The sequence below is a fragment of the Protomyctophum parallelum genome, assembly GCF_964188405.1.
Source record: "Protomyctophum parallelum genome assembly, chromosome: 7".
NCBI lineage: Eukaryota > Metazoa > Chordata > Actinopteri > Myctophiformes > Myctophidae > Protomyctophum > Protomyctophum parallelum.
The window spans coordinates 11,986,765-12,009,399 of record NC_139705.1 but is presented as its reverse complement, the minus strand read 5'-3'; the positions used below and the strand labels follow the sequence as shown (position 1 = coordinate 12,009,399).

The following is a 22,635-nucleotide window of genomic DNA, read 5'->3' as shown; positions in this document are numbered from 1 at the left end:
CTCTGATGTATCTGTGAACACATCTAAATGGTTAATTGGGTGTATCAAGGGAAATGTAAAGTTGGTTACAAATAATGTTTGATAACTAAATATATATTTTTTTCTATATACATATACAGTTCTGCTGGCAAATATAAGTGCTCTGTCTGCCATCCGTTACCTACGCAAGTATGTCAGGAAGGAGGAGGCGTCTGGAGAGAAGACATCGCCACATAATAGTGACTGAATAATATCTGACACCTGCTCTGTCAATCTTCATGACATAATGATGAGTGAATAACTGAACCCTGCTGTGTCAATCTGCATACTAATAATAGTATCTGACCTGCCAGTATGTCACTGCTCTCTCTCTAGAGAACTGTCTGTCAACACATTGAGTTTTCTTTGTCCCAGTGGTGGAAAAAAGTACTCAAATGTGTTACTTAAGTAAAAGTGTTAATACTGCCGAAGTGGTTAATGTATATGTTTGGTAATAATAATCAAAATCTACAAAGTAACTAGTAACTAAAGGTTTCTAATAGTCTTTTGGAGTTAAAGTACAATATTTTAAGTATTAATTAAAAGTATTGAAAATTGGAAATGCTCCAGTAAAGTAAAAATAAATACCTCAAAATTGTACTTAAGTACAGTACGTGAGTAAACATACTTACATTACTTTACACCACTGCTTGTCCATCAGGGAAGGTACCGTCAGGTCAGTAAATAGACATGCAGTGAAATGTTTGGACTATATATTTGCATATATATATCTTTGATTCTTTGCTGTGAAAGAACTCACGTGTTCCATGAAGTTGTACTGGATGGGCTTCTTGTTAGTATTAATTGTTGTATTGGTGTATGAAGGAATCCATATGGAATTTGAAGTGTCAAACGACAAAACAACTTAACAGGAGATGCGCATTTTGTATAAGTAAGAGAAATATATACTGTATAAAGTATTATGCTACTTGTGGTTTAATTGGAATGCATTCATGTGTATATTGGTTCCAACACATGACTAACGCTAGGTTATGGATTGTTGGTTATAATTAGGGTTAATCTTGCTGGTATTGCACATAACTATGCTATAAAGAAATAATAGACTTGAGGTTGTGATATATCAAAGCTTGAGGCTATATTGTATATAATTAGATTTTCAGGCCGTAAATCCAGTTCCAAATTGTGCTGATCAGGGCAATGGTCACAAAGTTATGGCCATTTGAAATGTTAGACAGTGCTGTAACACTGCTGTAGTGTGACAACATGTTTGGCGAGGATTTGGTGTGCCTGTGGTCCCTGGTGGACCCTGACGGGGCCCCTGGTGTGGCTATTTTCATGGTAGACCCCTGAACAGTGTTTGTGTCAAGTTCGGTGCAGATTAAGCAACACTGTGCCTGGGGCCCTAACTTGGTTCTTGGGGGCCTTTGTGCGAGTCAGATCCCTGAACAGTGTTTGTACTTGGTACGGATTGGAGCAACAGTGTGCCTGAGGCCCCCCTGATGTGGCCCTTAACATGTCCCCTGGTGTGACTATTGTCATGGAAGTGAACAGTGTTTGTGCCAAGTTTGGTGAGGATTGGCACAACGGTGTGCCTGTGGCACCCAGGGGCCTCCGGGGGCACCTGATGTGGCCCCTGGTGTGACTATTGTCATGGCAGACCCCTGAACAGCATTTGTGCCATGTTTGGTGCGGATTTGAGCAATGGTGTTCCAGTGGCCCCTGGTGTTGCTATTCTGATGGTGACCAGATTCGTGCAGATCGGACCAACGGTGAGCCTCGCAGCCGGCCGCCTTATAGGCAATTTTAATATCGGGATATGTTTTTAATTAAAAGAGAGACTCAGGAGGTAGACTGGCTGGAGTGAGAACAATAAGGTTTCCGGTTCAATCCCCTGATCCTCATGGCTTTGTTTCTGCCCTCTTGAGCACGACACTGAACCCATGCTTACTGCTCCTGATGAGCAGCCTGCTGCCTCCATGTCGATGTGTGCACATAGATGAACCGTGAATGTAATGCACATTGTGAAGCACTTTGGATGAAGGGTGTGAATGGGTGAACGTGAAGAACATTGGAAAGCGCTTTGGATAAAAAGTGCTATAGAAATGCAGACCGTTTACAATTTTAAAACAGGTTCAAGTATGTAGGCTAGTGAAAGAGATTCGAGGAGTAGAGATGCTGCTGTAAGAATGGTATGTTTTATGTGATCTCCTATAAATAATTCTGTAAGTTTCTTTTAATTCAGCAATGTAACTACACATATTTACAATTTACAGAATATAATTTACAGAATATAATTAATATTTTCAATATAACAATAATATAATACAAACGACCAATATACATTTTGGGCACGCCTATGTAGTTAATATATTTATAGCGGTCAATGTAGAATACAGATATGTAGAAAAATGTGGAGGAGCTCCCAGGGTCCTTATCTTTCCTTAACGCTTATGCCTAAACTTCTTTGGCATTTTTTTCTTTTTAATTAAACATTTTAAAATAGTTCAAATAGCTGATCTACAAGCTCACAATGTGTCGATGTAGATTGGCTATTTGGACTATTAGGCATTTAGGCGTTGCACAAGATAAATCCTCTAACACTAAACCAAAATCTGAAAAAAGGAACCATCTCAAAAAAGTATACATTGCACTTTATTGTACTTGTTTTGTATCCTTGGTCTTACTGTGTTGTAAATATGTTCTGTAGTATTTTGTTTTAATGTTGTATGCCAGGGAACTTCATTGTACTGAATTGGAGTGCACAGACTCAGTTAATATGCACTAAAAAGTTGTTAACATGACATATGAAAATATATTCATTCCCTGAAGAAGGCTTAACAGCTGAAACGTTGGTTTCATGACTCTGCGTCCTAAATAAAGCATTGGCACTTTGGCTTTCGGCGTGTGCGGCCACTTTCTTGTTTTGTCAAGATTCCCTCTCCATATGAATGTATTGACATGGCCAAAAATATATTTCGGAATGTGTTTTAGCCATGCAATCTTTGAATATTTTGAAACATACATGAAATATACAGATATAAGAGATTGGGGACTTTTTCTGTGCCAGTGACAGTTTTATACTTTATAGAAAATATTTTATTTTCATAGTATCAGTATTTCTCGTTGTAAAGTTTGTTCTGTGAGCATTGGATGTTTTATTTTGTTTACAATAAATGCTTCTTCTGGGCTGTGTCTCTTGTTTTACTGATAGTTTTTCTCCCCCAGTGTCACCACTTAAACCATTTATATTTAGTAAACCATGCACCTCATGGTAGCACCACAAAGACATTAAAAACGTTCCACAACTCAAAACAAACTGGTCAGGTTACTACTTGGCCTCACATCTAGAACTCACCTATGCTAGGGTGGGATGGCTCAGGGTAGAGGACAACTAGAGTACAGCAACTTGCAATGGGCCTGGGATTCAAAATACTCAAGGGATCACTGGATCAGTACCTGTAAGAAATAAGCCCTATGAAGCAACGGGCAACTATGAATATTAAGCAATGTTACAGGACAACTAGCCCAAAGTCGCAGACCTGGCAACACTGAAAACCAGCGCTTTCTGCTGCATGGTGGGAAATAATCTTTCGTCTGCAGACTGTCTTTGTGCAGATAAAAAATGCTAGTCTGTTGCAGTATAAGAGTTTTAAGTAGTCTTTGACTAGTCTGGACAAGTTTCCTCGGTCTGGTCGGGTGGCTCGTATCAATGAGCAAGGGGGGGCTCATCCCCCCCTATCTTATGGAGTAAAGATGAGAAATTATTAAAATGTTATACTTTTATATTCTGGTATAATCAAAAGCAGCAACAGCATCAAATAGTTACAAGAAAAACACAAAATAGGTCAAAATGGGCTGATTTTGTTACAGCCCAAAAGGCTTCCATTGGCTTTCATTGCGTTGAATGATTGCATTGAACCACTCCACTGATCTTGTACAACCCAGATTCGACACAAACATGGGATAAATTTATTGTAAAGCTATGCCACCAAAATATGGAATGCCCTAACAGCAATTTAAAAAAATGTGACTCGGCATAAAAGAGCAAGAGAGGTTCTAGAAAAGCTTTCCACCAAAAATGAATAAATGACCTCCTCCCCAATTGTTTTCTGTATATGAATTGAATACACCGGACCACAATGGAAACAAGCCTTTGTGCTTTGGGAATTATTTTCTAATCCTTAATCGTACCATTCTATTTGCAAACTGTAAATACAATATTCAATCAATCAAACCAATGCTTAGTTGGCTGAAGTCAGCGATGTACTAAGCCCCCCAACACAAATGTCAGACAATAGCAGGCCTACAAGCTCACAATGCGTTGGGAGCTTGTAGATTTGCTGAATGTTTTGAATTACCCTTAGACTTGACTAATACCTCGGGAACACTAGAGGGCGACACAGGATCAAATACTGTAAAGGTATCCCTGCTGTTATCAACATAAATTAGATATCTATGGTTATCAACTTCAAGCCACTGTATGTTTTATTTCTTATTTGATAGAATGTCCCACATCAAGCACTTGGTAGAACCTAATAAATAGTCGCTTTTACTGCAAATTGCTAAATGCTTAGTAAAAGACACCCCAAATTATTCTCACCTTGTCTGAGTAACAAAATAAGTACATAAATGCATGTATCACCACCAGATGGCAGAGTAGTGCAAAGAACATTCCCTGGTAACACCTGATTTTAGTTTATTTCAAGATATAATAAATGCCTAAATGGGCTGCTCAAATTTCCCCTTTTTTTTGCGGGTTACACCTTTTTTAAAATTGGTTTTTGAAGGGACAGACAGTAGGCTGACAGGAAACGGGAGAGAGATGGGGGGATGACATGCAGTAAAGGCCGTGTCGGGCTCGGGAGTCGAACCCGCGGCACACTGCGACTGGATTACCAGTTGGGTGCCCAGACGGTTACGCCACCGCCTGGGCTCAAATTTCATATTTAAGGTAATACAAATCTCATAATTCCTCTATTTTCTTAATTAACACATTTGTCATGGGCTACTGTAGATCTGACAAACTCCCATCATGTTTTTAACATTCCTGATCTTAAAGAAATGATAAAAAATTAGATAATGGTTTGTATTTTTTAAAATTTTATTTCCAAATATAAATAAACACATCAAAGAAAAAGCCACACAAAATCAACAATGCTTTTACAGTTGCTCTAGAATTAGCACTTCGCAGAGGGTTCATTCCAGCCACATCTATTTGCATTGTTATTTTTCTTATTTTTTTCTTTTACAAAATAAAATAATTTACAAAAATGTACATGCTCGATGGAGCCTTGGTGGAATGCTTTATATAACTTCAATTAACATATTAACATAAGGACGGGATGTGTGACATTGTTTATAAATAATACAAAAACATAACATGTCAAGCACTAGCACTGCATATTATGCAGTGCAATTACACAGTGCTATATTACAAAAATACCTTTTTCCAGCACTCGGGTACATTATGTACACTTTACAGTTATCTGTCTTTCATGCTACATATAAAACAGTAGTGGTGAATGGCCATCTATTATCACTTATTCATAATGCAGGTCAGTTGCACTTTCTTTTTCCTCTTGGCCACACATTGTGCATTCTTCTGCTTGACAACACAATATCTAACAAACTCAGTTGGATTCTCCTAGGTTGTGTATGTGGAACATACAGTATGTTGTTATGCCTCTGATAGGGATCTGGCTGTTTGCACACGTCCAGACAAAGTGCCGGTGTCTATTGTTTGGTTTTATGACCATCTCTGCTGCGTTGCCACGGCACCGAGGCCTCTGGCCCCGAAGTCTAATCCTGTCCGGTGTGGCGAAATTCCAGACATGGGCTGAATCATCCCGGTATTACAGTCATACTCCCAAATGTTGTCATAGTCCATTTCCTGGTCATCTGGCTCTGTGTGTTCAAGGTATGAGTGGTGATCTGTGTAGGAATCTGTGTAGGAAGAAGATTCAGACGCGTTCAGTTTCAAACTATGGCACACACTGATTGTACAGAAAGAAAAGAAAACTTGGGCAAAGTCCAAAGTCACTTAAAGTGTGATCAGCCTTGTCATAACATACTGTATAATCTCATGGTTAAAACCGGTAGTGTGACATGCCAACATAACGCTACAGTTCTTCAACATTCTTCTTCTGCTAGAGGCGCAGAAACAACGCAAGCTGCCAGTTAAAACTGTGGGATGGGTAAAATCCGCAGCCCTCATAAAATAAACGAATACAATCTGGCTGCGTTTTAATTCAAGATAAAGATAGATATGAGAGTTAGAGTGGTCCAGTTGTGTGCTGTCAATCACGGCGTAGTATGTAATCCTGTCTGGAGCAGTGTTCCCTTACACTGGGCTTCCCCCCCCTACAACATGGGAGGGACACCTGCACACATGGCATTTCAAGCGGTCCCTAAGATCCATTTCATTGGCACATCCGCACATTTCATTTCCTGCACCTTTAATTCTGCACCCTTGAAGCCTCATGTATACTTGGTCATACACTGGCGGTGTGCTGCACCGAAAATTGCCAATCTACAAGCTCACAACGCGTTGCCATTTTGCCCAGCTTGTAACCTCTATTTTCGGCATGGCACACCATTGTATGCCAGAGTATACAGTAGATCAGGCATAAGCCTTTTGTCTGCCTGCTGACAGATCCAAGAGTGTTGCCTGTACTTCATTTAACGTTAGGCGGAGTGGGAGCAATTGTCTGTGGCCTTGATAGTATTTAGGTAGGTGTTGACTTTCATACCATGCACTTGAGAGGATACAGGATACCACAGTATTAAAGCCCTGGTTGAAAATAGTGAGCATTGTTTCTCATTTGACATACAAATTTGATTAGGGCCCATCCAGGAAACTAAAGCTCTGACATCAAATATAACTGTTCTCACTCTCTCTCTCACACACACACACACACACACACACACACACACACAGTGTTAAAGTTTATTTTCACACATGCCAGCAATTCTTACCTGGTGAGTAACCATATGAGTTCTGAGATGTGTTCATCACATTGCACGATGGAATGAGCCTCTGTAAAAAGATGAGAGAGCACAACGTTACTTCCCATGGTCTAATATAACAAACACGCCTAACTTCACACAAATATCCGTTTCATCTTATGCACCTGTTCAAATATCACCAGTAGCGCAAGTATATGCTCAAGCATAAAGTACAGCACACCACAGTTGTGGTTATATAATTCCACATTCCAGAAACAAGAGTGTCCTGGGAAATTGACGTTGCATTATTTGAAACCCTTTTGAGTTGAACTTATGAGTGTAAGGGTGTTCTGCTTAACCTTACTGCAGGACCTTACATACACTGTACAATCTTGAGTGTGAATAGGGTCTATTTTTCCACTCTCTTGCTGCGTTCACAATAGCGGAGAGTGGAAATGGTCAAACAAAAACATGACTGATGATGCTTCACTGTGTCATTGGATTGCTGGAAGTTTTTTTATCTAGCACATCCTTGATTACCCGCCATGCCCCCCCCCCGAGTGTGGGGCATCAGTTTGTAGCTTCGGGTCACTGGCTTCCATTGCAAATGATGGCATCATTGTTAAATTCATCACCTTTTCCCCCCTTTTTTGCAGAGGCAGTGATACCCCGGTCGGTGCATTTCTCACCTGTTCTTGCAATGGATTGGGCAGCATCTTCAGTCTGGACACGGCCTCTGCTCTCTGCTCGGCTTGGCTTTGATGGGTCTCCATCTCCAGGCCAAGAGCCTGACCCTGTGAGTTGGTCAACACCAGGCTCCTCCTGCAGCGCCTGCCCATGGGAGGGCTGTGGAGCTTGAATGAGGCGGGCAGCAGCTGGGAGCTCGGCTGCTGGTGTTGGAGATGATGCTGCAGATGTGACCCATGCCAGTTGTTCTGATGGGACACAGAGGACCAATTATAATCCCATTGAAGGTAATTAAAGCATTATATTTTTACTTTTTTACCAGTCAAATAATGTAATGATGTGGTGAGTGTGTGTGTGTGTGTGTGTGTGTGTGTGTGTGTGTCGTGTCGTGTCGCTTTGATTATTACTTCTGAAAGGGACATGATTCAGAGGAGCCATTCTCACACTTCTCTTGGCACTTAATTTGATTGTAATCAATTAATCACTGGTGGCTCAGCCTCACCATGTTGACTACTTGAGATGCTACTTTTCTCGACGACGTCTCTCTCTGTGTGCGTGAGTGTGAGTGTGTGTGTGTGTGTCTGTACTGTATGGGTGTGTATTAGCTGACACCAGACAGGCTGTGTGGATGTAAACCGAGCCAATGGATCCAGTATCGGTGACCCACTTACCATTGGCCTGACTGGGCTCTCGCTCTCCTCCTCCAGGGCATAGATGTCGGGGGTGCAGGGCTCGTCGTACAGGGGCGACAGGGGCTGGTGGCGAGGGGCGCACATGTCCGAGTGGCGCTGAGGTGCATTCAGTGGGTAGTGCAGGGATGTCTGGGGGTAGCTCCAGCTGTTAGACTGTTCACAGAGGATTTGAACAGATCCAGGGGTTAGTGGCAACCTCCCAATTATCAGCAGTGAAAGACAACTGACCATTTTCCCTTTCCTTCTCTCTCTCTCACGCTCCAAAGGCTAGCAGAAGCTAATCATGTAAGCCACACTTAGCAATGGGATTTAGGGTCCGGTTACCAAGCGGAGGGATTGGAAGTGCCTCAGACATGATCTTGACAACTGCGTTGTCCACCATGTGTGGTGTGCATTTCATTTTCTTTTTTCTTCTACTACTATATTGTTATCCTTGTACATATACTACTAGTAAAAGCCTTCTGTGTAGGTTCGCATGGGCCCAAGTGATAAACAAAATCACTTGATGGCACTACTTTGGAATCACACTTTGCCTATTTGAAATGGGATCCGTGAGACTTAATTATGCAGCACAACGGCTACTGTAGCCATATTTATTTCCCCTCGATGCGACGCGGCCTACACTCAGCCTCGTGCTTTGTGTGTCAGTCTATTTCAGCCGGTGCACACATGACACTTTAAAGTAAGACAACAGTCTCCAGGGGAATATACAGTTATGTGAACTTGGAAGACGTGGACTCAAGTATACCTTCACAAGGGGGGCTTTCTCCAGACACTGGGGGCTGGCGCGATGCAGAGCAGAGTAGGGCATGCTGTAGAGCTGAGACGTGGCTGGACTCTCTGGTCTGGACTGGAGGTAGGAGGAGTTACGCTGGGGAGAGGAGTAGCGAAGCGACAAAGGTCGAAGGTCGCGCTCGGGCCTGGTGTGGGATGACACGCTGTTGCTCCTGCTGCCCAGACGGGCGGTCTCGGCAGATGAGGGACGACTGGAAGTGTACTTTAGTAACAAGAAACACACACAAAAGCCAAAGGTTAGAGTTTGAGTTGTGGTATCACAACAACCAGGGTGGCATCGGTGTGTTTAAGCATCGCACGCTGTTCAAACAAACATATTGTCACTGTCAGGTGGAAACCTCGTAACTCAATTTTTTCCCCTCTCCCACAAAATCAATGCTATTGGTCAGACATTATATCTGCCTGTGGGTTTTTACAAATATTCAACTAACGAAAAGTATTAGAGCTTTTGTCACTAAATTGCATAATTCCAAATCTGGAACACAGGCTATCGTTTTCTTCATTCCCTGGGCCTGAACACAAAAACACGGTTTTGGACATACAAGGTTTACAGCCAACAGCGACAATTCATCATCTGTCTTCATGACTTAGTTTTATAGGCTTGTGTGAAAAGCAACCAAAGTCAAGCTGAAGTTATCTGTGAGCAGTGCAAGGGCAGAAATTCTCTATCAGTTTAATTGGGAGTGGGGATATTCAGGTCAGCAGCCCACATACACAACATATCTTTATCTTCTAGGCACAGAGCCGTTTCCACCACTTAAGTTAATTGGCACGAAAGTTGGCTAGTATCATCACTCTCACAAGAAGTTGTGCCAAAGTCAAGGCAATTTAAATAGACTTTTAGGTTTCATAGCTAACCCCCCCCCTTTTTTTTACTTCAGAATCTGTCTCATTTCCCAAGATCAAAGTTATCTTCATGGGTCAAATAAGAATTACCGTCTTTGTTTTGATTTAGGTTTTTTTATTGGAGGACCTGCAGATCTGCCATGCTGCCTTTGAAGTGGTAACGGGAGCACCCTGGTCTTTAGACCTCGGTTAATAATTTACTTGCTGCTCAGCTCCACCAAAACAAACACGCTGTGTTTTAGGCGATGCAGACGACCAAATCCTAACCAAACTGTAGCAACTGTGCCATGGACAATGGTCAGTGCGTAGTCACTTCCGGTGATTAAGTCAAATGCATGGTTTTTACATGACAATGTTTTCACCAGTCCTTTGCAATAGAAGACAGTAAAGTGTGCACTTACACAAAGGGGTTCAGTGTATCCTGGGGAGAGAGGGTTGTCCTCCTGTCTGGCGAATTGAAGGTTGTGAGAGCCACGTCCGCTCTGGCTCAACCTTAGGGAGTCACTTAGTCCCTGGCTGTTGCCACTCCATCTGTCAAATTGTGGAGGCTATAGAGTGGATAGAACACAATAATTAACACCTTTTACATACACATGCCCTTATACCTAATATGTTAACACCCAACGTCACGGTGTGCCCCAAGATAGAAACATAAGATGGACTGTGCCCCATGACCTCTTTATGAGCTATAAGTAAGTAAACATTTTAAACGAGTGTGCTACTCGTCCTGCATTGCAATGCTTCATGTTATGCACAGTCTCTTTTTTTTTTTTTTAAGATATTTTTTTGCGGCTTACGCCTTTTATTGATTTTTGAAGGGACAGACAGTAGGCTGACAGGAAACGGGAGAGAGATGGGGGGATGACATGCAGTAAAGGCCGTGTCGGGTCCGGGAGTCGAACCCGCGGCACACTGCGACTGGATCACCAGTCCGGTGCCCAGACCGTTACGCTACGGCCTGGGCTATGCACAGTCTCTTTGGGTGTTACTTATAGAATTCTTAATTGTACCAAAATGTTGACAACCATTCTCTATGTGTCATTAATTTATACTAAAGAGGTAGGGCTGCACCTTTTATCGTCCTTATCTCTTTTCCCTGCACCCCTATCGACTGTACCAGCATGTGTGCAAGATAGCTTTTATTGGATCTTTATGGCTGATCATCAGTAGATGTGAATGGTTTTATTGTGTTTGGGGGAGGGGCAGGGCTCTCACCTCTTTCCTGGTCGGGGTGTAGATGATGTCATAGACAGGGGGCGGGGGGCTGAGAACGGGCACATCAGCAGCTTTGAAATGCTGGATCCAGTCACAGAACTCAGTCTTATCCAGACAGGTCACCACTATGGGGTTGATTAGCTTCCCTGGGTAGAGAGAGAGAGAGAGTGGAATGGACGGGGTCGTGAGAGGGGGAGACAAAGCCGGTCATTTGGTTCAGTCGCTCAGTGGAATGTGCTACGGGGAGAATGTCATTCAACGGGGATAAAACTAGCCCATTCATTCATTGTCACTGTGTGACGCTAGTCGATTCATGGAAAAGGATAATTAGGCAATGACATGCGTAACAGTGAACACCCATTAAAATCCACACGTAACTTGTACAGTCAGAATGCTAATTCTCTACCAAGGGCATAGATCTTTCATTGCACAGTATTTACACTACGGTCAATTTACCTTCAATCATAAAGGTGTTGGGCTTGACATCTTGGCAGGGTGTGGTCACAGTTATCATGTTGAGCGGAAGTTTCCCCTGTAATAACACACACACACACACACACACGTCTTAAACACAACTCTCTGATGCAGACATGAATTACAGGTACAGTAGGCAGCTTCAACTGTGACTTTAGTTTAGTTTGAAAAAAGGGGCGCATGTCTGTGTATGGATTATTATAAGAAGTTGTGGCGAAAGTCTGGTCAAAGAAGCTGAGGTTATCCAAATGCTGAATACATGTGCTGTGCACCGAGATCAGTGGTACCTTGTAAAAGAGCCCGTTCTCCTCTGATAGGATGATCAGTGAGGAAGGATACATCACCAACAGCCTGTCACTCTGCTCCTGTTGACATAAGCAAACATCCCTGCAAGTTAATTTCATGCACTTGTTTACAGAGCATTAGATGTGTACTGTATGTGCAAATATTAATTAATATTAAGCCCCCTGTGTGCAGAAGCACATTTTAGGATCCTGTTCCACAAAGTCAACATACAAATGAAATTAAAAAAATAATTTGGGTTATATTCACATGAACACAGTTTGATTTGTTGTTGGAAATTATGTCATTTTTAACTTTCCTACCCCATCATAAACAATATGTTGACAAACACTATACTGATGTAAACAAACCCATTAGTGGCCAAAAATACAGCAAGTACAGTTTAAAACTAATTTAGCAGTGGTCTAATGTTTAGTTTAGTCCATCTACTTTTAGTGCAGGAAGTGCTTCAAAATAGGAGCTCTGGGGTGCCGGAGTTGTCTGATCGCTTTTACTCTGAAAGCCATGAACCGGAAACACTTTCCTAAAAAAGTTGACTTTACAAAGTTGACCTTACATCCCGATCATTTTAATTTATACGATATATGATCCAAAAAGCGTTATTTTGCGGGAGAGGCGGATGAGGAGCAGAAATGAAGCGCCAGCATAGGAAAAATTCTGAATATTCTTATCTCGCCCCGTATCTTTGAGGGTGCGCTATGACGTCCACAGACGTCCAAGGCACCTCTCGGTTCGAATCCTTATGACGGCCTGAGGCGTCGTATGTAAAGATTGTGTTAATCAACTACTAGAGGATAAAAACATGTCTTCACTGCCATTTTATTTTTTGATGGTTGCTACCCATACCAGTTTAAACTGGTATCACTGGCTGGGTCTTTATTTAAATCCCATTTTGCTCTCGAGTAGTGGGGTATTTAAAGGCATGACGGGCTAGGAGTGTGTGTTTCTTCTTCCTTAGCCGTGGGCGAGTCCTCTGACAGACAGCTGACATTCCAGCTGTGAGGTGAGTCGAGTCGCTGCGTGAGTCGAGCGAATGCCTCTCACACACCCATGCCCTAAATCTCACACACTTCAATGGGGCTGCCGCTACTTTCCCACAGAGAATGAATTGGAGCTGCCCTGACAGGCTGTGTCACGATCACGCTTTTTTATTGGACCGTGCTTAAAGGCGAGTCAGCGCTATTTGCTCTTCTGTATGATTTGAGAAGAATTGAGGCAAACGTATCTTGAACTGTGTGCATTCTGAAGGAGGAAGTGTTCTCCCGGTGTTACTCCAGCCATTCCTTACTGTACATCAAATCAGCTGTACTGTACCGCATGTTGCGAAACTTTAAGAATGACGTATTGTGTATTAGTCACTTGTGCACCGACAGAAATCCCCACAATTTGCAAACAAGGTGGTGTCATGCTAACTCCTACAGTAGGTGTTCACTCACTGTACATTTCCCTAAACAATCAAGACGTGATGTATTTTAGTAGCTAATGGCACGTCACACACGTACACACAGACACACAGTGTTATCCATTATATACCTGGCAGGGCAGGTGTTGCAGGCGGACTTTGGTGACGTAGGAGATGGACCCCAGGCTGTCTCGCTGCGAACCCTCCCATTCATAGATGGGCTCTCTGTTGATGGAGTTCCTCAGCTCCTCTCTGACCTCGCGAGTCCCCTCCTGGTTTAGCTGAACACAATGGGAAACCTTTCAATGAGCCACATTAGAAATAACCATTTACACTAGCAAATACAGTGAATCGTGACAAGGAATGCTGCAAGAAGTAAATTCATATAGAAATGTGTCCCTCTGCACTTTATTACAATTATCTGGGGCACATGATTTTCTACAAGCACATGGTTTTCTACAAGCTCAAAACACGTCGCAATGTGACGCGTTTTGAGCTTGTAGATCTGCTATTTTTGCTATGACAATATATGCAATGTGGCCCTCTGGAGTGAGTGTGGAACTATAGTGGCCCTCTCCATATTCAAAGTTGCCCACCCCTGGTCCAGAGAATACTAATCACTACACCTGCATGCCTGCCTGTAGCTTTAAACATGTTGATCTGGTTATTACTGTTGGGCTACTAAATCAACACGCTCATAAAACTGACAGAAAGGCAGAAAATATGTCATCAGTTCAATTATCTTGCTCTTTGGTGATCCGTCTCATGTATATTTCACCTAGTTTGTAATGGATGTCGTCATCCATTTCCTGCACACCTGTGGGTGTGAGGCTTGGTCCGGTGCAGTCAAAGAGTAATCTGCTCCAAAGGGAGAGACACCAGTGCCCTACTTGACTCACCACCGGTCCATATATATACACGTTCTGTTGACGTTTAACTACCTTTGGCTTAGGCCACGGCCCTTCCCATGCTAATATACCAGTTGGATTAAGAGTGACACATTTGCAAAATTGTTTGGAAGCGTTAGTCGTTACATGTGTAAACTTGAGTGTTCTTGTGAAGCACTGCGATAACCGTGTATATATACTGTGTTATATGTCACACCAGTCAGTGGTCATAGAGTGCATGCATTCTAAATACCTTGACTCTGGTGTAGTTTTCAGGTGCTATGGCAGTTCCGCCGTTGGCCTCAATGTTGTCTTTGAGAAGCCCAAACCATAGATCCATCTCTTCTTGGTGGGCGCAGAACACAATGATGGGGTTAAGGCTGACACCTGCAGGGGTCAAAGGCCACATGGTCAAAATGGAAAGGGGTCACGAGGGCTTTGTTGTGACGCACTGCGGTGAGTCATTCTTGAAGTTCCGATGGTTTATGGTTATGTCATGATATGTTTTGTTAAGCAATGCTTCCGCCAGAATTGTTTGATGCCATGTTGAACAGACTATACTGTATTTCCACCATTATAACTTATTTTCCCAGACCGCCAGCGATGGTCTGTCACTGTGGACTTTTAAAAATTAAAGCAGACAGTTCCTCCCACAAACTGCTTACCCAGGAGGAATGCACAGGACCTGGGGTGAATCAGTTCCATCCACACATACCAGAGATAAACAGCAGAGATAGTGGCTTTCATTCTGGCCCCATGGCTTTGTCCTTGCCAGGAACCAGTCTGCTGACTGCTCCTCTAATAAGCAGCCACGCTAGTCTCATTTGTTTGACTCTATTCATTCCATCCCTTAATGTTTGACCTTGATGAAGGCACTCCCTCGAAAATGGCATTTTCTCCCACAGTTCATGCAAGGACGGTGATATGAAGATTCACAAGATTGGAATGATAGTCTCAGAGGGGAAATATTTTGGTCCCCTGTCTACTTGTTTTAGTGAGTTTACATAGAACATTAAAGGAGGCTATTTTTCAAATAGAAGCTCTCACGGAGTGTGGGAAGCAAATGCTTCGTCATTGTACGTCATTACATGCTGCATATTTACTGTAAAACTGATTCATTTTCATTTTCTGTCCTGCATGACGGACATACAAGCGTCTTTGAGGAGATATCTCTGCAGCAGATCTCATACTTGAGTAACCTGACTCAGAATTTCATCATGCTACTGCTACATGTGTTTTGTTCCAGTACTCCCACCCTTTATGTAAATAAAGGCACTCACTGAACTAGGAAATGCGTTCACTTCCAGTAACTAATGCCAGGTCAATTGTACTTGAGTAACACCAAAGAGAGTCAACATTTGGACAGCAGGGACCTCTTAGATTTCAATAACACAATAACGATAAAGACACAAATAAAGAAACCTAATGCTCAGCCTGACTGGAACTGACTACATGTTTGTTTTTTTATTTAGCAAATGTTTTGTGATTCACAGAATTGACTGAATATAATGTTCCCCAGCCAGAGTAGTGTCCCTCAAATGACTCCAGTGACCAGTCTCGGCTATTTTAATGCAAACGGCTATTTTCCTACTCTAATTTAAAAGAAGTCAAGTTGATAATTAGAAATGTCTTCGCCCAGTCAGAGATCAAACGCCAAGTAGCATTACTACCGGACATGAAGCTGAGTGACTTTTGGAATGTGCCATACGTTATAAGTAGTGACAAGGCTGCACTTGACAGCTGGGCTGGTTTAGGCACACCTGTCATCTAACAAGGGGGGCCTTCAAGGCCGGCTTGGCCTTCTGACCGCGGGTGGCGAGGGCACAGATCTAGTTAGTTCTGGAGCTGAGTGGAGGGGAAGAAGGGTCGCGGCACCTTTCATTCGCTGGAATGTGGCAACATAGGAAATGCCATGGTTTGGATATAGCATGTAATCGCTTCCCTGGGATTTTACCAAGGTTTTTGTAAAGTCTATGAATAATGACAATGACAAACATAGCCAGACCACTAATGTCATTGAAAGTAGCAAGGAAGTGTGAAAGTTTCATGGTGACAAATGACATAGTGGAGGGTGAGACCTCCACTTTAATCATGTTACGTTTTGAAGTCGATGAATTGTAAACATGGTTCTGGAAGAGCCGGTTCCTCTTCCAAATGATTGATATGACTAGAAACAACACCTCTAATAACCGTTAATAAAGCTGCAGCAAGTCAGGGCAGAATGCCAGCTAAACGAAACTCCAAACTTACCATTGATCTGGAAGGCAAATTCCTGGGGCTGGCTGTGGTTGCAGTTCTGCTGCAGGTTGCAGATGTTAAGCTCTTTCAATGGAAGTGTTCCCTGCAAATAAAGCGCACAAAAACAAATTAATCCTCAACATTTCATAAACTTGCATGCTTGTATGGAAAGTTAACTTTCTCTCTCATCTACTATACAACTACAAGTCACTGCAACAATAAGCGAGCGATAGCTGACTAATTAGTAATTACATGATATGTGTTCAACCGTGGCAGATATTAAATTAGTGTGAAGCCGAGGTCAGCTTACTAAGCCGATAACAGATTGATGGCTGTGGTGTTTTTGTCGTCATCTACGTTCTGACTAACCCGGCAGACGAGTATTCAGCCGTCTCCCTATGACATGGAGTCTAACACTTAGCAGACAGTTAAACAGTGATTAATGACTGCTCACACTTTAATGACTGCTCACACTTTACGAGACAGGTATTGATATTAAATCATACACTCCGTGTTTACCAACACACAGCCGGTTGGCAGGGGGACACGTGTTAAAGAGCATGTATTGAATGAATCTATGGAATTTTGGCATACGGGAACATGACATATTACAATGCATTAATGCAATAAGGACTTTGAGCTGTTTCTCTATTTCATCGCGTTTTATGCCTTGCTGTATAGCACATTGCAAACTCTACATTTAGTGCTATATAGTTAAAGCATTATTACTGTTATTGTTGTTGTTCTTACAGTAGCATTGCCTGGCTCTCAAAGACCGACCTGATATGTGAGTCCTGTTGTGTTGTTGGAGACAAAATGAAGGTGTGTCTGGAAAAGGTCCAGGTAGCAGTCATGCACATCCTGCAGAGATGAAGAGAGGGGAGTGTAAGAGATAATGCAACACGTTGGACAATGTAGATAAAGGGCCAATCCTACCCAATAGATAAGCATATACTACAAGAAAACCAGGAACTTGAACTGCAAGTTCAAGTTTTCTTTGAAGGGGATGTAAGTGATATGTTTTAGTTAAAAGGTTAAAGCTCGGCCTTGGCCGTGGCTCAGCGGTCCAGGCACCTTGGCTGGTGGTCCAGTCTGGCAGTGTGCCGCGGGTTCGACTCCCGTTAAAGCTCCCTATTCTCATAATAATCGTTGATATAGTGTTCATTCGGTCACAGGGGCTCTCCAGCTCTTTAATCAACAGAAAATGATTCAAACCTTTCAAAACCAATTTTATACTAAAGAGCTAGAAAGACAGATAAAACTCTATGTCTATAGCAATGATTACTATCAGAATATAGAGGTTTTAATAATTATTTCAATTAAGAAATATCACTTGCTTTAAGCTTGACATGTCAGCTTTGACACGCTGAGTCATGGATCTCTGCTAGAGGGATCGCCTGCCCTATATACAAGGAATTCAGAGATTTCAGGGACCATGAAGGATGATTTATGATCCCTTCCTTCCCTTTGATAGCCAAACTCTTCTCTGCGTTCACGTATGACTTATTTTACCAAAGGAAAACAAGCATCATTTCCTTTGAGGAAGCGAATGCTGTACCGCAAGTATGACCTCATTGAACACCACGCAACACCACCTTAATTAATCCCCTTTTTCCCAGCGTTATTTTGACAGAACGACTGTGTCACAACTCTTGACAAATAGCAATTCCCACGAAAACAATTGTGTCCAGTTCCTGGGATCAGAGAGACTCCAACTACCCCGAGGATATCTCTCGAGATGTTTCACAACCGTGTCAACCAAGTGCTTTGCATGCCCAAACAGACCTGCGGTGTGCTCTGTGGGGCCTGGATATGATTCATCATAACCATCACGTCAATGCCAGCTGAGGTTTTGATGTGTTCGATGGCTGCAGAGCAATATCCTGTTCTTCCCCACCTGCTTGTTTTACCCCTCATAGGGCTTGCTGACATGACTAACGTTAGGTTTCATTGTAGGCTTGGTCATTGTTCACGACCTCATTAACTGCAGTAATTGGGATGACATATATACTGTTTGTTGTGTGTATGCATGCGTGCGTGTGTGTGAGAGAGAGAGTGTGAGTGTACTTCCTGCTCACCTGGCAGTGGAGGAAACGGAAGCGAACTTTGGAGCTGTGAACCATCCTGCCATAGTTTTTAACATTGATGCTGCTCTTCTTCCAGCCACTGGCCGGATCATAGGGGAATGGAGGATTCCATTTTGTGTTCTCTATCGTCTGCAGATCCTTTGGGTTCATTTCCTGCAAACAATCACATACATTACACATAAATACAGATTGGACAAAAAAGAATACCAGACAAACCAATTAGATATGGTGTCAAAGTAATAGGCCAGAGAAAGGATTAACCATTATTTCACACAGCTTGGCATACAACCAGTGGTAGCTGCCTGTCATAAAAGTGTCCCTTCATGCAGTTATCCTGCGACTAGTATCCTAAATTAGTGCAGCAAACTCTTTCTTGCATGTTATACCATGTAGCACCAAATTAGTTTATTAAAACACAACCATCCAGCTAGTTACCAGGCTGTTTCTTGTAACTTCTGAATGCTGTAAAGAGAGCAAAAGAAGATTTTCTGATTTTTCGAAACATTTTTCCTTTTTAATAAATCGGCCAACGTGCAGCAGTAGTTTGACAACCAACCAGTAAATAGTGGGCCCTATGGCTGGCTGTGGGTTAGACATTTGTGATATGCTTTATTATCAGGCCTGCCACAATTATTACAAAATGGCCTGATTGCAATTATTTTGAGCCAATCGTAATTATTCATCTGCTCAAACACCTATATGAAATTAAAGGAAATAGAATATCATATTTCCATCGTTATTTCGCAAAATGTTTCATACATTTAAAAATAGCATGAATTGCAGATACAGTATATGCCTGCCCTGTAGATTTTTGAATAACATGGCCTGTTCTGGCCATAGTAGATTATTTTGATTATTGATACCAGTCATCATTCGCATGATAATCGCTAACTAAAATGTCATGGTCGTGTCAGCCCTACTACCAGTTTCACGTCATTGATTAATTTACCACCAGTAACTCCACTCTTACCTTAAAGGGGGTGACAGAGCTCAGAATATTAATGATGCTGTTGGACTTCTCCTGTCCTTCTTGTGGAAACTTCTTGCGAAACAGACGGCTGCTGCTCGGGGCAGAGAAACAGGGAGAGAGAGAGAATTCCATGTGTTACAACTCGTTTACCCATGTTTACCATAGATTTTGTGTTGTTGTGGATATTTAACTTCCCAACTGCAAATGTAAACAATGGACAAGTCAGAGGAAGCATATTCCTCGCTTCCAAGAAGAGCGTCCTTGTGTTCTCTAGCCGCTTTGTCAAATAGGGATGTGACCTAAACATAATGTCACGTCTGCATTGTTTTGCATTTTAAAACGTGACTTGTGGACCCCGCTTGCGCTGGTCAAGTTCCTCGCTTGACTTATTGCCGTTTTCCTGAAAACATAATGGCTCCAGCTTGAATCATGGTTTGTGTCTCGTGTCGCATAAATTGACCAGTGCCACCCCCCTTTGTCCTTGTGTCTTCAATACTAGCCATTTAAATGAGCAGAACAATCAGGTCTATGTCTATGTTTTAGATAAGGAGGCCAATGCCATGTATAGGGAAATCAGCATTCAATGTCCCCCTTGTCTAGTGTGACCCTCATCTGTTATCATTAGTGTCACATCTTTATAAGGAAGCTCTTCCGTTGCAATGATAAGGCCTGGGAGTCTGCTTTTACAGTTTCAACTGAGAGTTTATCTGCTTATCTGCTCATGTGCGAGTTGTCGTCCTTAGGATAACAAGGCAGGCTTTTGTTTATGCTGCTGGGAATCGGGGTCCATCTAATCATGACAATGACATGGATGAAGAGATAGTCTTATACATGTAATATTATTACACCCTGGCTATTGTTTCTTCTAGTTATGGATCATATCATCATAGGGAAAATATGATAATTATTTGTGCTGATGTAACCCACAGTTGCAAACGGAAAGAGGAATGTGGATAATAGACAGGTACTCTCTCCTCTGCACACCTAACATTCCCCAAGTCACTGCATTGGCATTCACTCACTTCTTGGCTCTGTGGGGAATACCTGAGCCTGGCCTAATTTAAATACAAGAAGAGTGCATGAGTCTGTGGGACATAGAGGAACCAGGAACACTGGGCTTATTGTTGAAATTGAACAGCCTATTCACCTGGGAATGTGTAGCTATCACTGTTCAGGCTAAAACTGACACTTCTGAAGCCCAACTGTTGGTTCCACTTTCGACCAGCTCTGTTTTTATTCAAACTCAAACTGTTCTTGCCCGAGGTAATGGAGACAGAACCAGATTCTGAATACAATGGCTCAAAAAGTAGCCTATAAAAGGTGGAGTGAGTTGTGCTGCAGTGCCTAATTAGAACCAGCTGTGGTGACCAATGTGCAGAGGTGGCCATGGGCAACATGCCCAGACACATGCCCTACAGATAACCAAAGACAAAACACAACTTTATCAATGAAGGTGGATCCATTAGGTTCTAAATGTCTACACTCCCAGAGTTAAATTAACACTCTGTGTACTATGATGGCCCATACTAAGTTGGTGGGATATTATAACCATCAGGGTCAGGTCCTGATTTTGGAGGGAAACCAGATTCACTGACAGGTGGCAGATCAACTTCACAGAGAGACAGCATGGCAAATTGTAACTGGATCACTGACAGTCTGACACCGTTGGGCAGACAGGCGGCAAACGCGGGCACGGCCGGGCCGGCGGGGGACTATCCTCTATGGTATGGCTATGATCCTGACCACGGGGCCCCATAAAACTTCACAACCTCTGGTTAACCCCAGCATCTCAAACCCTGAGAAATGCCAAGAATTCCTTCCAGCTCAAACACACGTTCTAAAATAACACACCGCAGCCGAGGGCATGACATTGTCCTTCATCTTCAACACACATAATGACACACACATAGTCACATACAGTAGAGGTGAGAGAGCGGGTATAATTATGAATGAAAGCTGTTTGCTCTTACCTGTTCCTGCGTATGAAGCTCTTGCTGGAGGATCTGAAGTTGTGCTGGGGGACACATGACATGCTGCTCCCCATGTTGTTGGCTGTGTGGAGGGGCTGTGCGCTCCTGTTCCGGACAAGCTGACTGCTGTGTTCCACTGTTCCCCCTGTGCGTGAAGCTGTGTGTGTAATCCAAGCAGTGGCGTTGTTGTGCTCCTCACTCACTGAAGTCAGACAAGAACTGAGAGAGAAGTGGGCAGGGTGAGGAGTACTGATAGACCGGTGAGACTGAGAGTGTCAAAAGGGGGTGGAGTTTGATGGTATTGTGTGTGTGTGCGTGTGTGTGTGTGTGTGTGTGTGTGTGTGTGTGTGTGTGTGTGTGTGTGTGTGTGTGTGTGTGTGTGTGTGTGTGTGTGTGTGTGTGTGTGTGTGTGTGTGTGTGTGTGTGTGTGTGTGTGTGTGTGTGTGTGATTAACCCAGAGGAGTTCGCACCTACTGTGGGATTTTCCTGTTAAATCAATCCCAACAACAAAGACAGGGGGTCTGGGTGAAGTGTGCCGTTTGACACCTTCCAGGGGCCAAATGGAGGCGATTGTGGCTCCATCCAGTTAAAGACAGGTCGGTCACTATGAAATTGAGAATTGATGGTGTGTGTCAATCAGGGGCAGGGATGGAGGGAGGGGGGCTTCTACTCACTGGCATGCCTGAACATGAAATGCAGGCATAGGAGTCTGTTTATCATCCCACATAGCTTTACAGAAAAAACATAATATTGAAATTAGGGTTGTCCGAGTTATTGAACTAATTTAATGGCGATTAACTCACCGTTATGTTAATCTCTATTCATTATTTTAATCGCAATTTAATCACATATTTATTTATTTTAACCAATTCATCAGTAGCCTATTACAGAAATACAATAACAAAGTCAGTAGAACCATAAAGTGTGATGATGTGATATTTAGGCATTTAGCAGACGCTCTTAATCCAGAGCAAAAACAAAAACATGGCAATACATGCATATACGGTACATAAAAAATATATATTATGAAATATAACGTGGTGTTGTAACAGTCAACATGGGTTTCAACAACCACCTTGTATCTGGCGTGAGGCTTTCTTCAGGGCTGGACAACCACCTCTTTTTGATCTACCATAATGTGATCA

The 22,635-nt window shown here is 42.6% G+C and overlaps 1 protein-coding gene across 2 annotated transcripts; it reads right to left on the bottom strand.

Moving 5' to 3' along the window:
- Positions 1–5,078: 5,078 nt before the first annotated feature.
- plekhn1 (pleckstrin homology domain containing, family N member 1) lies at positions 5,079–21,693 on the bottom strand. 2 transcript variants are annotated; one of them, XM_083769025.1, is made up of 17 exons: positions 21,491–21,693; positions 19,521–19,611; positions 18,986–19,012; positions 18,542–18,703; positions 17,244–17,324; positions 16,476–16,566; positions 14,479–14,612; positions 13,470–13,619; positions 11,921–11,998; positions 11,616–11,691; positions 11,160–11,305; positions 10,346–10,492; positions 9,052–9,300; positions 8,283–8,456; positions 7,614–7,859; positions 6,955–7,015; positions 5,079–5,922 (listed from the first exon to the last, which is right to left on the bottom strand). In XM_083769025.1, the coding sequence occupies exons 1-17, from the start codon at positions 21,562–21,564 to the stop codon at positions 5,726–5,728; spliced, it is 2,184 nt and encodes a 727-aa protein (XP_083625151.1). In that variant the 5' UTR covers positions 21,565–21,693; the 3' UTR covers positions 5,079–5,725. The 2 variants fall into 2 exon arrangements, with proteins under 2 accessions (XP_083625151.1, XP_083625152.1); XM_083769026.1 differs by lacking the exon at positions 18,986–19,012.
- Positions 21,694–22,635: the final 942 nt, after the last annotated feature.